We start from the raw sequence: 18,454 nt of genomic DNA on the forward strand, positions 1-18,454 counted from the left end.
AGTTAGTATATGAAGACATTTTTAGTTAAAATCCCATAACCTTATAGAGATTTAAGATCCATGGTTACAGTATGAGGTTCACTACTTGTTTAGATTTAGAAACATTATCTTCATCATGGTATTTGAAACGTTTTTAAAGAAAAACTTAAAAAAAAATCGAAATTTTTTAAAATTATTTTTAAAAAGAACGTATTTTTACATTCTTCAAGTGTTATCTAACACTTTGAACACTGAGAGAGTTTAGTTTTTACGCTTAAAATTAATCGTAAATCATGAGAAAGCTTGGCAGGATTATATTAAACACGCTTTCTATATAAAGCCAAGGCTTAAGTAGATCTTAATCTTGACAAATTGTTCATTTTCGGTTATGATACAAAGCGGTAATTCATTTTTTCTTTTTTCTTCAAATTTCTTCCTCGTATGTCCGGTTAATATTAATCTATCCAACAGGATGGCTTACCAAACCCTTTTAAGACAGTCTTGTTACCTACACCAGTTGACCTTTGTATGACCCCTTTTAGTACGCTGGAGGATAAGGAACATTTTTAATTTTTTTAAATTTTTTTTCTTTAAATTTCCTTTTCTTGGCGCGAAGATAATTGATAGTGTTTTTCTCGCGATTGTTTCATCATTACGTTATTATCGCACGTCATTTTAAAGATAAATTAACTTTAAGGTACTTAAATATAACCCTTTATTATAAACCCTAAGATTATTTTCTCGAGGTCTTAACCTGTAAGGAACTTGACTAGAATTATTTATGAAAATACTAAAATTCAAAATTTGCATGGCTTTAATTATATGTGAGATGGGATTTAAGAATCTTGGCTGAAAAATTCGAAGAATTCGAATGTGGTGTTGATTAACTTGTTGTATTTAAATCTGTGGTAAATTTTATTAGGCCTAGTAAGTCTTAAAATCACGCGACTTTTTTTTTACAATTTCAATCTCTCGCGACATTTTTTAACAATTTCAAATCTCTTGCGACTTTTTTTTTTATAATTTCAAATCTCTCGCGACTTTTTTTAAACAATTTCAAATCTCTCGCGACTTTTTTTAAACAATTTCAAATCTCTCGCCACTTTTTTTAAACAATTTCAAATCTCTCGCCACTTTTTTTTTAACAATTTCAAATCTCTCGCCACTTTTTTTTAAACAATTTCAAATCTCTCGCCACTTTTTTTTAAACAATTTCAAATCTCTCGCGACTTTTTTTAAACAATTTCAAATCTCTCTCGACTTTATTTTACAATTTCAAATCTCGCGACTTTCTTTTACAATTTCAAATCTCTCTTGACTTTTTTTTTAACAATTTCAAATCTCTCTCGACTTTATTTTACATCTTCAAATCTCGCGACCTTCTTTACAATTTCAAATCTCTCGCGACTTTTTTTTTTACAATTTCTAATCTCACCACTTTTTTCTTTCATTTTCAAATCTTTGAAATATTGTAAGAGATACATTAACTTTTTTAATTATGTATTTAAAAGTTTACCAATTGTTTTAAACTTTGAAGAGGCATGTCTTTACTATTACCCGATAAATGTTTTTGAATCGTGATCAAAATATTTTAAGAGAAAACCCGAAATATTGGAGTTAATAATGTTTGGCCCGGGTCTCGGAGTCATTTCCTAAATTGGCCGTTTTAAAGATCTGTGGAAAGTTTATGAATAATTCATGAGGAAATACGCGTCCGATGGGATGCGAAATTTTCATTCATGAATCCTTTGGATACTTAAAAAGTTTTAGAATTCTATGATGATACGAGCAAACGCCTACTCTTTTCTCTTTTTAATGGTTTTTAATTTCGATAAATTACGGGGGGAAGTAAATTTTGAATTTAAAAGTGACTACTCCTAGCCCACAGGCCACGGAACACAAATCTTTTGCCAAATATCTTATTAATGGAATTTTAGGGGAATTGACCATTTTTAGGTTTTTTTTCTAGAAAGGTTTTTAAAAATATTGACGGAGGTTTGTCGATGAATTTTGAGGTTTTCTACTTTTCTCGATGCATTTTGAGGTTTTATCGATGCATATTGAGGTTTTATCGATGCATTTTGAGGTTTTATCGATGCATTTTGAGGTTTTATCGATGCATTTTGGGGTTTTATCGATGCATTCTAAGGTTTCGCAACAAATTTTGAGGTTTTTATTGAATGGTGAGGCTTTTCAATGAATTTTGAGGTTTGACGATCAATTTTACCTCCTCTTTCTCAAATAAATTTAAAATTTTCCAACGGTTTTTCTATAGTTCTTGTAATCTTGTCTTACAGTTCTGGGAATTGGTTTCAAATAGATCTTTCCCAATTCGACCAACCAACCATCCATAACTCCCAAACCGTGTGAAAAGAAAAACCCAAACTTCGTTTGGTGCACTGTTTTTAATCAAACACCCCCAGCTACACGAAACCCCTTTTAACATATATCGACACCCAAACATTCTTGCGGTGACCCCTTCGCGATGGGTTTGAATTTCAAAACTAAGATAAAACAGAAGGGGGTCCTTGAGACTGGACACTTATAGATAAACTGACCCGTGTTTTTTTTTACCAGCATAAAATCCAGATGGGCTGGCCCACCCTTAAAAAAACCAAACCCCAGTTCATTTCAGAAACTAGATTAAGTCTATGAGAAGTAAAATTTTCCTAAGGTGTGAAAATAAATTTATCACAACTTAAATATTTGTGGTTGTACCCTTGAAAAATATTTCCTCGAACTTAAGGTCTATAAGATATGCTGAGGTACAGAGTAAACTACCATCTGTGTATCTTGTATTTTTTTTATGGAATAGCATGAGGTCGGTATACTTCAGTCAAAGAAAAAAAAATGAAAAGCACATATCGACTATCATAGTAGGCGCCAAAAATGTTAAATAAATTTAAGATTGAATATTCATGAAAGAAATATGGAGGCGAACGAATGCCTGTTTTGCTTGTACATATGTTTATGTTATTTTTCTTTATGTATGTATGTATCGATACCCGGTATGTGTTTTTGTAAAGTAATTCAGTATTCTCAGCGGGCGTGAAGTATCGTCTGCTTAGTTAAGGTTCTATACCTAACCTAAGCCTTTGCTTTTGAGGAAAAAATATGAATTTCATTCGCGTCGTAAACTAAGAGTTCCAAATGAGTCTAGATATATTTCCTCGCATCTTCTAGGACTCAAGAAGTCGTAAATAAAACCTATTTATAAACCATCTTCCTCTCTGAAAGTTCGTTCGACTTGGAGATATGGTTAGGCTTAGCAAAAAAAAAATGCCTACTGCGTCTTAGAAGTTAGAACCTTCTTTCCTTTTTACACCTGCCCTCAATATGTTTTCCTAGGCGCCCTAAGCTGATTTTTTCCTTCCGAATAGGAATCCATATGGTAAAAGAAAAAAAAAGATTCTAGCTAAGCCTAGGCTTTTTAAAAATGCCAATCCATAGACCTTTTCGGTAAATGTCACGTGCCAGCTATCCTTAATGTCATGTTTGCATCTATAAACTAAGTTTAAGAAGAACGTCACGAGATTTAAGTTCAAAATAGTCTATATAGGCGCGCGCGCGTGTGCTGTTAGTTTATTGGTAAGAGCCGCTCGTGGCACGTGCCACCTTTTTATTTTGGCGGGAAAAGATCTGTTCCCGCCAATCATAAAAACGCGGGAAAGGCCATACCCTAGTCATAATATTTAAATTAAGACTAGACAGATAGCTTCAAAATTAAGCGTATAAAGATGATCCAGACGATTTATAATTATTATTTTAATGAATGGCGTTTAATTTTGACTCAGGTGGTGTGATGTTGACGTTTCATTTATGCAAATTCGAAATAACTATAGTAGTGTTTACCATAATTTATTACGGATTGCTTCATCTTTAAGTACCATAGTATAATCTTGTTTTTATTATTTTCAAAGACTTGTTTTGAACAAATATTAATGTATTCACAATACACGTGACACGGTTAAAGCGCGCGAAATTTATTTAAAAATAGGCTTAACAAATTTTGGCAACTGGTTATTCTACTAGTCAATCTATATTTCCAAGTTGTACCCTTGAAGTGGCCCCTATTAGAAGGAAAGTCCCATTTTTTTCCCCAGAAGTCTATAGCGTAGCATTAACTTTCGTGTTGTTATTTGAAATAAACCATGCCACCAACTCCCTTTTAAAAGTAAAACACTGCTCGGAACAGAGACCAAGGCTTAACTGATAAAATTCTTTCATAATATTAAAAATATAATTGTAATTCCGACCCATAGAACGAAAGAAAGAATAAAAAATGCATTTCGTGACCTTTTGTACAAAGTTCAGATTGAGTGTTTTTAAAAGTTCTCCCTCGTCAGTTGTTGCAGTCGGTTTAAATTAAAGAATGGATGTTAAACGAGGGTCTAAATTAGGCTTAGCTTCCAATGTATTGTCTATGGGAAAAGTACCAAATAACTTGAGGGTAAAACCAAACAGCTATCGTTACGAGTACGAGATGGATTACTTTTGGAACGGTGCCCTCACCTATCTAGTAAAAGTAGCTTAATAAGGCGTAAGGATATGTTATAGAAATCCCTGTTAGATATAAAGTAGTTCGGAATACTTAAGGTGGGACGAAAACAAACAACTAAAGACAAACAGAACCGAGATGATGTAGGTCTAAACAATTTATTAAGGCGTCGTCAAAATGAGGTCCTATAGCTATTAACGCCCAGGCGTGTGGCGCGTAAAATGTATTAGGTAACCAAATAGGGGTCCTCGAGTATCCCAAGGCGCATGCAATATCAAGGAACAAAACGACCAACTATGTTTTAAAATAACAGTACAAGGATCGTGAAAGATTTTTAAACCATCTATTGACAGATTTTTAACGAACCTAAAATGTCTTCTATCAAAAAAATAAGCACCCTTCTTTCACCTAATTAAGATTAAGATTATTTTTTTTCTTAACTGAAACCCCAAATAAAAGGGGACTACTATGATATCTGGGTTCACTAGCCATAAGAAATTCAATTCCCGAAAAGTTAAGGGTCTTTCGTATCATATTACTATTATAAATCATTCAGCCAAGGCTTAAGTTAAGATTTAAAAACTTAAAAAGCTAACCGAGCATGATTTAACTTTAAAGAAAAAAAAAGTTAAAAACCTCACCAAAATGAAATGAAAAAAACTGCGAAGGAAAAAAAATCCAGAGCAAGTTAAAGAAGTTTAAGTTTCTAGTGTGGAATTAATTCGGATTCAGAAGTAGGCTTAAGGTGTTTTTTTAACCCTAAATTGAAAGTTAGGCTTAGGAAGCTCTCTTATTGAATTGCTGTATAAATTTATTCTAAATTACGTGGGTGTAACGACAAATATTGGCTAAGGAATTTACGCGCTAAAGTTTTTTGTTCTTGTGGTGAATTTAAAATTATAGGTTAAAAAAACCTGTTATCGATTTTAATTTACCTAAATATTTTTTTTTTAAAAAAAACAAGTTAAAAACCGCAATTTTCTAATCAAAGTTTAATGTTTTTATTTTACAGAAAAATGATGAATTACGCGTATTGGACCTTTTTGATCTTTCAACTTTTGCTTATTCGAAGGTGTGCGTCGGAAATGGCAACTAATTGTAAGTTGTGAAAAATATTTTATTTTTTTATTTTCATATTGAATCGAGGTTGATTATTTCTGGCCCTGACTGAATTAGCCCCATTTATTTAGTATCATAGAATAGAGGTTAGTTAGGGCTATAATAACCTCAATGAATTTCACTGTAAATATTGTTAAACTATTGAGTTATGACCTGTGAAAGTTGGGTTTCATGTGGACCAATGTTCAACTTTTTGTTGTTTCACTCAGAATTAATTATCTCATGTTCTAATTGAGTTAGGCTTAAGTATGTTTTATCATTTGATAGAGGACAATTAGGACTATCATAAAATCAATGGATTTTCCTTGAAGTATTATTAAACTCGAGTTATGACGTATTAAAAATGTTAGGTAATTTAATTTGCAGCCCATAGCGTGTAATGAGGACAATTAGGGGTTGGGATATTATACCTCTAAAATGGGTTTTGAAGCGCGTATCCCCTTTGACTTTTAGCATCTATTAATATCCTTTTTCCCGCCAATAACGCTACTATTTGTTGACCGAAGGAATGTCTTGGTAGGAAATTTCTAGACCCTATAGGAAATAGAAGCGCTTTTAAAGCCATGTTCAGACGGTATGGGGAGACCCTTATTGTTGTAACGATTATATTTCGAGCCCCCTGTGACAATAAGGTTACCAAAACGATTTCACTGTATCTATTAAACCGAGTTCAGATGTCACCAAGTCTATAATATTTAATAATTTCCTTAATTCCTCAAGCTCTGATTGTTATAACCTCAAGTATTTAGTGTCTTCAGAAAGGGAAGAAGTAGGGCTATGACGTATTCAAAGGATTTCCCCGTATTTCATATAGAGAACCAGAGTAATACATAGTTTTAAGACTACTACCATTTGCACATGGAGGCCTGGCTTTTACCTTCACCACCTAGTCTAGCCTCCTTGTGCAACACCTGAAGTCTGGCCTCCTTGTGTAAATTGTATGAATCCTCCTAGTCTGAAAAATGAAGGTGTCGTAAATATGATTTGGATTTTTGAAGAATTATTAAACGCTACCGTTTGCTAATTAGATTAATTACTTGACCCCTGTTTTTTGTAAGTCAAAATATTGGGTATCTTTGCAAAGGGAATAACATACTTGAGAAATTTTTCTGCATCTCTCATAAAACCCGAGTTATTGCGCTGAGAAACTCAAAATTTTAAAAGCGTACGTCTGAGTGTGTCTTAAACCCGGTAGGACTTGGAGGAATGGAACGCGTTGATCTAGTGCATATAGAAAAAGGGAGTATATTTTTGGGATGTTTAGGCTTAAGGAGAAAAGATCTTTATGGCCCGGGGTAGAAGCGATCCCCAAAAATCCCCTGTCTTACCTAAATATCAGATGCCTCTTATACCCATGGGTGCTATAGAACGAACCTCTAAGGGGTGTAGTTTTCCCAGGATCTATTTTAAAAGTCATCATTGGTGAACGTTGCACGTTGAAATATACTTGTAAATAGCGTATCAGGCTTCATTGAGTTTGTTTTCCCAAGTTTTTCTCTTCTTTTCTTTTTTTTTCTTTCCGCTAATAAGCGTTTTTCACGGAATTCCATTGTGTTAAACGCTCTATTAGACCATCAGTTATCTTCACTCGTGAAATTTTCTCAACAGTTTCCCCTATTTTTACGCGTATTATACCTATTTTCAAGTAACGACGTATACAATGAGCGTTTTCCTAAAGAGGAGTCGATCAGCAAAGAAGGCTTTATTTTAAACTATATTACTTACTCTTATGCCTATACCACTTTGAAAATAATTAATTAGTTTAAAGTGCTCTTGATATACATTGTGTTTCTGATAAGTCTGCATAAATTATGGGTGATTTTGAGTCGAAAATGTTAACTTCTATCTCCATTTTGTTTGTCCTATGGGACTCTGTTTTCGTGTTATGATTTTAAGAGTGTTTTAGGGATGACCCCTTAATTAAATTAGAAATCACTGTCTTTCAGTTTCTTAATTAAATTTAACTGGAAAACGATGGCCCTTCAGGGCAAAATGTCATAGGCTCAAAATCACCCAAAGAACTGGCAGACTTACCAAAAACACCCTGTGGTACCCAGAATAAATAAAAATACCCATAAACAATTTCAAAATTTAATAACCTTTGTGCTTGATACAAAATAGTTTTATACAATATAGATTAAAGCTTGTTTAAAACAAAACCTTTTTTTTATTTACAAACAATTTCAATCAGTGTCAGGCATTTTAACTATTGAATTAATGCAATATAATAAAAACGTGTCTTTTAGAGTGTTATTTAATCGTAATGAAAGAGAAAGACGGATCCAAACGATGTCAATTTATATTAATCAATAGCTATTAAAAATATCCAGACCATTTTTTTGCCTAGCCTTCAAATTCTTAAGGATGACTTTGCTCTATAAGAAACCCTGCATGGAATAGACCAAAATCAGGACAGTTATGAGTATAGAGAGAGTGTGTGAGGCTCAATACTGTTCGCCCTAATTCTGTTAGGCTTAGCGTGTTTTCTAGGAATAGGAATAGAAACTGGAAAATATTCCTTATATATTTATCTAGAAATCTTCTTCGTCGTCTTCTTTAGTAGTAGTGGGAGTTGCCTTGTCAAAAAACATGGGGAAACTTAGATCACAGAGGGTTCTAGTATAAACACAATTTATACCCTTATATGACGGTTTTTAGACCCTACTTTTAGGGGCTAGGGACCATCTATCGCAATTTATGAGTCCCTTGAATTGCCCTTTTTTTTCTTTTGCTTTGCTTTTGACAAGCACTGCTTCGTTGTTGCTGCTTCATGTTTATTTTGTTCTGGGATAGACACTGAGGGTTGAAGTTAGAGATTCTCTAGGGTTTTTTTGGGTTTCAAATTTTATAGGGAGTAGGCTTAGGCTTAGGCTTAGCTTTTGGTGTATTTTCATAGTTGACAATGCAGTTATATTTTGGGTTTTAGCAGAAGGGGATAATTGAAGAAGGATGACACTCCTGTATCCTTTTAATACTTTAGTTATGTAATTCATGATTCTTCCCAGGCCCACGCATGCACCTTTTTGTTTGCTCTCCTGCTCATCAAACTTCAGATGGGCATCGTACCGTGTTGGGGTGAATTCTATAACTGTTTGGTACTAAATCCTCAGCAATCAACCCACAAACCTTGATTGGATAAAAATACACAAGTGCATACATGCGCCTTGGCAAATAGTTCAGTGCTAATAGAGTAATGATGAGGGAATTATTTATCGTGTATGTGATTCGGTTTAGTAACCTTGCTCTAAATGTTAAGGGATGTTGGGAAGAATCATGTTAGAATGAAGTGTGGTACACTTCTTTCGAAGAGAGGCGTTATATACTTCTGGTTTTAGGTGTTGTTATAAGAGATATACGTTAGACATTTGAGCAGGAGTAGACATAGTGTAGTAGTAGTTTCAAAAAAAGCAAAATACAAGCGTGTAACAAACAAAGACATCATTGTGTAATAAGTAAAATGCGATTATTTTCGTTTGAAGTATTGCAAAAGAAAATGCAAAGGTCATATGTTCGAAAGAGCTAGTATAATGAATATTTTAACTGTATTTATAATATTAATATATACGACCAAAGGTAAATATAGAAAAAAACAGAAAGTGAAACAGTTTGGAGAGTGTAGGAACGTGTTTCTTCTCTCACGAGCTGATTGGTCAACGAGACTTAATTATATTATGAATAAACTTGAAAAAAAAAAAGTGCTTATTCACTTTCTATTATTTCAATTTGCCTTTGGTATGATGATTTAAACAGTTTTTTGTAACAAAAGTGTTGGAATTTAGTGAAATCTCAAGAAGTCTTAAGAAAATAACACACTTAAAGAAACACGCTTTGGCAATTAGGACTCACAATACACTCGGGAATAATTTGCAGTACCGCCTTAACGTCTGCAACTAGTCATCAAAATAAAATTAAAGTGAATGTAAAACACCACCTCCTTTGAAATTAAAGTTTTCCAACGCTGCATAGCGCGAAAGAATGACTCGATAGCATTTCACAGTAACTTTAATTAAACTTAGCTTACCCTATTATTTGTATAAGAACTTTTCAAAAAGTACAAAACAAAATAGCAAAGCGTGCGTTTTCAAATAACTCAACCGAGTATGGTCATTAGGAGAGGTTATCAATTTTAATTTTTTTCTATCTTTTTTCTTTTCTAAAACACGTGTAGGGGTACCACGTGACTGTTTTTGAAAAACCAGACTACCCTAACTGAATTGTCCAGACGTTTTTTTTTATTTCATTTTCCAAATAAGCGAGGGTTGAATACAACAGAAATTCTTTTTGAAATACGCCGACTGACATTAGGCTTAGCTAGAAATTCAAAATTATATTAAAAATATTAGATAGCCAAGGCTTAAGTCGATATTGTTAAGCCTATTTTTAAAATTAATAGAAAATGTCTGCCTTTTGAGTTATGATATCAAATAAATCTTTACAGTTACGAATTTTATTATAAATTATACTGTCATAGTAGGTTTTCAAAACTACTGTCATTTTTGAAATTAATTAAACCCAAATTTTCTTCTGGCATAAATTACATTTTTTCCCCCTAGAAATATTTCGGTTTCTTTTGAAACGTTATCTTAATTATACGCGAGATTATTCTTAATTACACTAATTCACTTTAATAATAAGAATAAATTAACGCTGAATAATTAATAATTAAATTAATATAGGTCCCCGTTCACACTTACAAATTAAAATTAAAAAAACATTTTAAAATATGTATGTATATAAACGGATCTTTGAAGTTCCCAACCTTAATATTTCTTGAATTTTGGCATAATTCTATGAAATCATTCAATAAAGAACGCGTTTCCCCTATAAAAAATATCCCGTTGTAAACAATACGTGAACTATCCCAGTTCATATATATATAAAAAGTGGGCTTTAGCTCCGAAAAATCCACGTGCGGTTTTGCCAGATTCAAAGAATTGTTGTACTTGAACAATAATTTCTTCTAGATTGTAGTTTTAGCGATGTCTAGGGCCCTAGAATGAAATCAAAAGATCTCTCTAGACAGTGATGAAAAGATGTGAAGGAATATAGAAAAAAAAACATCAAATGGGAAAAATGAACCAAGAAATCTCTGTATTCAGACAATGAAGTTCATGTGGGCAGTTTTTATGTATATAAAAAAAATAAATGTCCCTTCAGACGAAGATTGGCGCGAAGTATTATTTTGTTTACCGCATAGTCGTATGGATCTTGTACATGTAAATCATATCGGGACATAGAAAAGAGGGGGGGGGGGGGTTTGATCCAATAGTTCCATTGCCATCTCTACGCACCCTCAGGATTTAAAACGCCCAAAGCGCAGGCGCCGAAAAGAGAGATGAAGGGGAAAGTTTTACCCCCGTGTCTTTCCCTCTTAGAGGCTTATTTCTTCTAGTTCTCTTTTTATAGAGTTACGAGGTTTATGGACTAGCTTACGTCTGAAGATGCGTTGGAAATGGAATTGAAAAATTGGGGGGCCCGGCAGAACAGAACAGAACAGTGACAGGGGATTCAGAAAATTCATTATAAAGACGAATTCATACTCGGGGTTTGAATCAAATTGCGCCCACATTTATACCGCTTTAGTCCACCCCCGTGATTCTAATCTAGATAGGTTAAAATAAATAGGCTTAGCCGCTTATTTAAATTAGACTTTAAGTCTTAGGGTAGGGTTCCATAAGGTTACGGGTGCATTACGAGGGGCTAATCACTCCGGATTCTCTATACAGGTACTGCCAGTGAGCAATAATTATTAGGCTTAGTGAGTTCACCCTCGATGCATCATAGCAGTACATCCGGTGTGAGAAAATTAAACATGTGCAGGGCACGCGCTTCCTTAGAAATCCCGCTAAGCTTAAAGACCCTCCCAAGAAGTCGCGTATATTAGAGAATTGAATGTAATCTATGTTACTCGTTTAAGATACATATGGAATTGATGTAAGTGGTCCGTCCATTTTCATTGATTTTTATCAAAAACGTTTGCCACATTTCTACTATAAGTCAGTTAATTTCTTATCATTAAAAGGTAACACAATAACAATAAGTATGATACGCACTTTCCATTAGTATACCTATTCACTTTGCAGCTCACCCTCCATGGGTTGATTGCATAAGTTCGTAAGATATGTTCCATAAGGTTGTCACTGGTTACAAACTGGAGCTTGTCATGAAGTGACGTAGTTGAAATGTCATAGATTCTCGTAAAGTGACGCATGGTGAGGCGCTGTCAAAGGCTTAGTACACACTAAATAGGGGAAGATGGAAGTCCTGCAAAACCGAGTGTAATCAATTCTCGCTTATCGTTCTCGAATAGCTCTCAGTAAATCTCTAGCATTACGAAGTAAAGGTAGTGTCATACCTATGGAACTATTGAATTGATTGACAAGAAAATCATTTAACAAGTTGGGTTGTTTGGCGGAAATCGTTTTTCTCAGAAATCAACACACCTTTAACGAATTTGTTTTACTTGTTGTTATTGCATTACTTATGCAAACAAAGAGTAATTTCTCAAACGGTAACGGGACTACTTGTTTAAGAATTTGGAGAAATTCCAATAATATTAATAAAAACTTTGTGTAAGATATATTTTTCTTAAGGGTATCACGACGGGGTTTACCCCGTTAAGGTGTAGTGGGACCCCATTTTATCTTCCCATAGACTTTAACGCTGTGAAAGGCAGAAAGCTGCCAATACTCGATCGTTATAAATAGACCCTATAGTTAAAACTTCCCGCTGATGATACTGGGACAAGAAATTTCAAATTGTAATTATTTGATGGAATTAAAATATTGTAAGAAAGAAAAAAAACCCACACGCAGTATTAAAACGAGCATAGGGGGTTTTATTACCATTTTTATCGTCACTCTTGGTGGTATACTAGCATGTTCTGTAAAAACCTTTTTCGCATTCTAACAAATCAAATTAATTTTAAGCCATGGATCTTACAAATATTCCCTATACAGGGTGTTTCTGATAAGTTTGTATTCAAAAATTAAGGGGGTGTTCTTTGGGTGCACGATTTTGAGTCGAAAATGTAACTTTTACCTATGACATTTTGATTGCCCTAAGGGACACTGTTTTCCAGTTATGATTTTAAGAGTGTTTTAGGGATGGCCCCTTAATTAAATTAGAAATCATTCTTTCAGTTTATTAATTAAATTTCAGGGGGTCATCCCTAAAATACTCCATCCAATCTGAACTTGAAAACAGTGGCCCTACAGCAAAATACCATAGAACATTTTCGACTCAAAGTCATTTAGTGCAAAATGGAGATAGAAGTTACATTTTTGACTCAAAATCGTACACCCAAAGAACATCTCCCTTAATTTATGGATGCAGACTAATCAGAAACACCCTGTATAGTGGACGGGAAATTTGCCTGTGCGCTTATAATACAAAGATGATTCTCCCCCATTTCACCCAAAAACAGTTTCCCCAATTCCCCTTTCTCCCAATCCCATTTGTCCCAAAATATTTTTCCCCCAAAACAGAAACATTGGTTATTAATTTTTCTTACAATATCCTCTCGATCCGTGCCTTGCACTGCTTTAATAAACTCGGCGCGTATTTATGACTTTTTTAAAAAGTACACTTAAATATTGTACTATTCTTCAGGCTGTATCAGTTTACAATTCTCTTACCAGGATAGGAAAATAATTCGAGAAAGGTTTTTATTTCGGAAGTAGATAATTGTAAACAGTCATTTTTGGAAAAGGCATATTATAATTTGAGAAAGGTTATTTTATTTCGGAAGAAGATAATTGTAAACAGTTATTTTTTGGAAAAGGCATATTATAATTTGAGAAAGGTTCTTTTATTCGGAAGAAGATAATTGTAAACATTAATGTTTTTGGAAAAGGCGTAACATTGTTAAACCATTTCCAAAATATTACTAACCTAACCTAGCCTAACCCAACCCAAGGCTAATTTTTTCTAGGTCTTTTTATTTCTAAAGGCTAAAATTAAATCTCAACTTCTGGGCTTGGGCGAAATGGGAAAAAAATCTTTTGGGCGAAATGGGACAAAAAATCTTTTGGGCGAAATACTGCTTTTGGGTGTTATGGGATTGGGGAAAATGGGAACATACCACAAAGATATATAATAATGATATGCATCAGCAAGGGTTAACATGGGGGAAGTAAATGTATACCCCTAATCTCACTGATATCATATGATAATTTTTTGGCAAAAACAATTTCTTCTTTGCTGGTTCTCTTTATAAAAGCAAAGTAGTCCATGATATTACGGGGAGCGGGGCTTAATAACGTATTTTCCGTTCCTCTTTGTACTTAAAGTCCATTGAATATAGGCTTAATAATTGGCCAACCAAATTAGGAGTTAATATAAATAAGGTTGTAGCTATTATAAACAAATAATTCTTTTTCTTTTCTTTTTCTTGTAAATTTGCAAAAAACTCGAAAGAGTCAAAACGAAGCCAGAAACACGCGTAGAGATAGACGTTATATTTTTAACCTCTACTCGGTCTAAAAATATCCTCCAAAGTTACCCTTTTTTTCTCCTCGGGTCTTGGTCTCTCTCACTCTTGTCTAACGCTCCCTTTCGTTTTTGCATATTTTATTAAAATTTAAAAAACAACTCTGATGTACATACGTACGTAGGTTTGAAAATAAATAATTTTAGTCAGAGTTAGTTTTGAGGGTAGGGTAAAATTTAGATCGTAATCATTGGCATCTATTTCGTTTTGGTAGGTGGATAATCGCTTGCCAAGTCGGTTAGAGAGATAGAGAGGTTTGGGCTACGTTAGGTAATTCTTAAACAGAGCGTGGAGCTGATGGTTTCTTTCGATGTCAGCTTGTCTGGGGACTAACAACTAACCTTTACTCTTTATTTTCATTTAATTATTTTAATTTAATACGATATGAATCAAGAAAACTTATTTTTAAGTCTCGATCAGAGTTATCTTTAAACAGTAATCACTTTGAAATGAATTAATTTACAGTGACCTTGATATACCAGAAGGAAATACAGATCCTAATTTTTTACGTCACCCCACGTGCGCTAGATATACTAGATTATTTGCTCGTGCATACCGGGATTTTTGTATTGTGCACGTTATATATAGGCAAGAAGGGCTATCTAATTTACTAGGGTTATGGTATAAGATGTCTAAGTATTCGCGCGCGATAGTCCCAGTTAGGGGACTGGGACTATGGCGCGCGAATACTTAGACGTAAAAAGAGGCCGGGCTATTTCGCCTCTCCTCAGTCGGAAAATACAAGTAATTTTCGTCATTCGCGTCGCGCTGACGTGAGTTTTCAAGAACCAATGAGATGCTGGTTGTAATTTATAGGCGGGGATTAACTCCGGACCTACTATACGTTTGGACTGGAGATAAAGCTGGAAATGTGGCAAATTTATAAGTTCTCCCTAGTAAACTAGTCGCTTCTTGATATAGGGTTATAAAATTAATTTTTTTAAATTTAATACTGGGGGCAGCCATTTTGAATTATATTAAAGGACGCATCTCTCATTGGCTATAGGGGAAGAGATCCCTTTGAAAATACTAAACTTCTTTATTTATCAACCGATTTTCGTTATCTTGGTCTCATTTTGTAGATAATTTTAAACTGTAACAATGTTTTAATTATTATTTTTTTTCTTTCACTTTTACCGTCCCTTTAAAGAAGCCATTAAAAAAGTCTAGGCTCATATCCAAGATTTTATTTTTTTCCGCCGCTAAGAAAACAGGGTGCCAATATTTTTAGCACCTTTTTCTATGAGGGGAAAGTTAACCCTAACTTGAGTGTGTAAAAAAATTATCTTCATTTGAGATTTATAAACTAATAGGTATAAAAACTGTCAGATCCTTTCGTTCCCCCCTCGACTCTGTCGGGGTTACGGTACTCCCAGAAATGTTTTGGGTTGAGGGCTATAACCTGAGTTAGAAAAAGTATTTTTTATACAACTTGATTTAAACACAAAATAATTAAAAACTTAAACTTAATAGACTAGGAGAGTGTAGCACCTGAAGTCTGGCCTCGTTGTGTAAATGGTATCAAGAAGCGATATCTAGTTTACTAGGGAGAAGGTATAAATTCGCCACATTTCTAGCTTTATCTCCATTCCAAACGTAGGTCCGGAGTTAATCCCCGCCTCTAAATTACAACCAGCACCAGAAAATTACGCATTTTCCGACTGAGGAGAGGCGAAATAGCCCGGCCTCCTTTTACGTCCCCCCTTGAAAGAGGGACTGGGACTATGGCGCGCGAATACTTAGGCATCTTATACCTTCTCCCTAGTAAACTAGATATCGCTTCTTGTGGCATGAATTCTCCTATCCTGAATACTATGTATATTTTAGCCCTTTCTTTTGCAAAAGAGTTTGCAGATTCAGCTTTAAAGAAATAGGCCAAATTTTAATAGACATGTTTATTGTTTAACTAAAAAATACCAATTTCTTTTTTATAGCCGCACCTGAGTTTGTCGACGATGGACAATCAACAATGTCGTTCACGTTAAACGAAGGTCAAAAGTTGACCTTAAGTTGCAAAGCGGACAGTGAACCAAAACCCTACATCTTATGGTACTACGACGGTGAACAAGTTTCCAGCAATGATAACCGATTCAGATTAACGGGACTTAAGTTAATTATTCGTAAAATTAAACACGACCAAGCCGGACAATACGCCTGCAAGGCATACAATGATTTTGGATTTGTTTGGAGAAATTTCACCGTGGTTGTCGGTGAGTTTAAAGAAAAGTAAAGTAGTACCAGAAGGCCCCCTCACTATTTGGAACAGTTGTTTATACGAAACCATGATCGTTTAAAGGGATAGTAGTGTCTAAATTGGTATTTAAATTATTTTCGAAAAAATAAAGAAAACTTTTGATATACATTGCGGTGTCAATAATCCTTTCGCGCGACATACTGAAGAAAATAACACAGTTATGACGTAGGCTTGTTGCTTGCCGTTCCCCCAGTGTTGCCATACCATTGTTGAGGCAGGAGACTGCAGAGAGAAGCTTAATGCTAGCAGTTCAGTTTGAACGAGCATACTTCAATAACTTGTCTCACTAGGGGTCTGGCAACACTGCACTGAAGTTAGCCTCTTTAACTATCTATGGTTAGGGTATGTTCTATTGGGCAACCTGCTAATATATCAAAAATTATGGTAGGGATTGAATAGTACTATCCCTTTAAGGGTGTACTGGTGTAAATAAAAAAAATCAATGTACCTCTTAGAGTATATTTTGAAAAAGGTTTTAGATAGAAACAATGAGTGTTTCAATTGAGAGAGACATTGTCAATAAGTTATTTCCTGTGGCCTCCCTTCTTCTGACCAATTTTTTAGACGTCTACCCGGATTGGTCACATTTATATCTAATCCATTGTCTTGTTTATGAATTTTTTTCTCTCTCTCTCTCTTCCTCTCCCTCTCTCTCTTTAGATGAAACTGAGCAGAAAGACCCCCCTATCGAAAACCAGGAAGACCATGAAGTTACCATACCCACTACCAGTACAAAATGTAATTTTCTGTCAAGTTATTTACTCTTTTTTTATCAAGTTGTTTAGAAGTCACTGATTAGGGGTATTCTTTGTTTGTAGATGCGCCTTATTTTTCGCCTGAACCAAGGCCACCATTGGTGGTGAGACCAGCCGGGTCAGAGGTCACTCTAAAATGTCAAGCTGAGGGTTTTCCGGAACCAGAGGTTACTTGGTTGAAAGGAAATTTGCCGGCGAAAAGAAATTACAACCGAAATGTGAGTTGTTACCTAATACTACTCTACTATCTTTCAGGAAGTCCCGTTACTCTTAAGCCTAGTGTCAACTCGAAGCCGATAATTCCTTTGCGTTTTAGCGCAATATCTGATTGATTAATTAAAAACATTGATTATAAATTATTGTTAGCATTATGACTTACTTGAAAATACCGTCTTATTTCAGGTAACCTATTATAAATGGACGATGAAAATGGATGGGGTTTCAGTCGAAGATAATGGAAATTACACCTGTATAGTCAGTAATAGCGAAGGCAGAATAAATTACACGTATCAACTCGAAGTACAAGAACGTCTTTCGCATAAACCCGTCATTACCGTGGGCTATCCATCTAATTTAACCGTTCACGTCGGGGAAACTGCCCGATTTGAATGCCGTTTTACTAGCGATCTACACGCGAGATTTCATTGGTTGAAACACATTAGTGACAGCAGTTCGTATTATGACGAGAAGGGTTATCCGAACGTAATTCCGATAGAGGTGAGTTATTTTGATTAATTCCAAACCGTAGGTTAATACTTAAATTTAAAACTTACTTTTGATCATTGCCGCAAACGCAGTGAGGATAGTAGGTGGTATCACAAGGTAATAATGCAATTTCAAGTGACCAACTTACGCGGTCGAATCACAAGCTGGTTCCTTGGAATTACATTATTATCCATTGGTGTTATTAATCTTTTAAAATAATTAAAATAATAAAGTATTAAAATATTTATTTTCTCAACAGAGTAACGTTCGGAACGTCACTGATCCTCATTATTTAGTCTTGGAAAACGTCACCCACGACGATGAGGGATGGTACACTTGTTTGGCCGAGAACACGATAGGAGAAACGCACAAGAGCGTTTACCTAACGGTTACCGACTTACCGAAATCAACTACGTTCTTCTCGGTGAATGAAGGTCAAAAGTTATCGTTAACTTGCAAAGTGCACACCGAAACAAAACCCCACTTCTCATGGTACTATACCAACGAACACGTGTCCAGCAGAGATAATCGTATTAGAATTACGGGTCCTAAATTAGTAATTCGTAAAATTAAACGGGATCAAGCTGGAGAATACGCTTGCAAAGCTTATAACGATTTGGAAATTATTTGGAGAAATTTCACTGTCATTGTTG

The 18,454-nt window shown here is 34.7% G+C and overlaps 1 protein-coding gene across 21 annotated transcripts in view; it reads left to right on the plus strand.

Moving 5' to 3' along the window:
• The window catches only part of LOC149673749 (fibroblast growth factor receptor 4-like), a 32,632-nt gene that overhangs the window by 3,675 nt on the left and 10,503 nt on the right, over positions 1 to 18,454 (plus strand). For all 21 annotated transcript variants that reach the window (XM_089839466.1, XM_089839445.1, XM_089839453.1 and 18 more), the window contains 6 exons: positions 5,490 to 5,575; positions 16,022 to 16,297; positions 17,002 to 17,079; positions 17,160 to 17,314; positions 17,499 to 17,813; positions 18,061 to 18,454. In XM_089839466.1, the coding sequence (XP_089695592.1) occupies positions 5,494 to 5,575; positions 16,022 to 16,297; positions 17,002 to 17,079; positions 17,160 to 17,314; positions 17,499 to 17,813; positions 18,061 to 18,454 (1,300 nt within the window). In that variant the 5' untranslated portion in view covers positions 5,490 to 5,493. The remainder of the gene's footprint in view (positions 1 to 5,489; positions 5,576 to 16,021; positions 16,298 to 17,001; positions 17,080 to 17,159; positions 17,315 to 17,498; positions 17,814 to 18,060) is intronic.

Source organism: Phalangium opilio, unplaced genomic scaffold (assembly GCF_054372755.1).
Source record: "Phalangium opilio isolate 3A_F unplaced genomic scaffold, DU_Popi_V2 ptg000048l_1, whole genome shotgun sequence".
In the NCBI taxonomy this organism is placed as follows: domain Eukaryota; kingdom Metazoa; phylum Arthropoda; class Arachnida; order Opiliones; family Phalangiidae; genus Phalangium; species Phalangium opilio.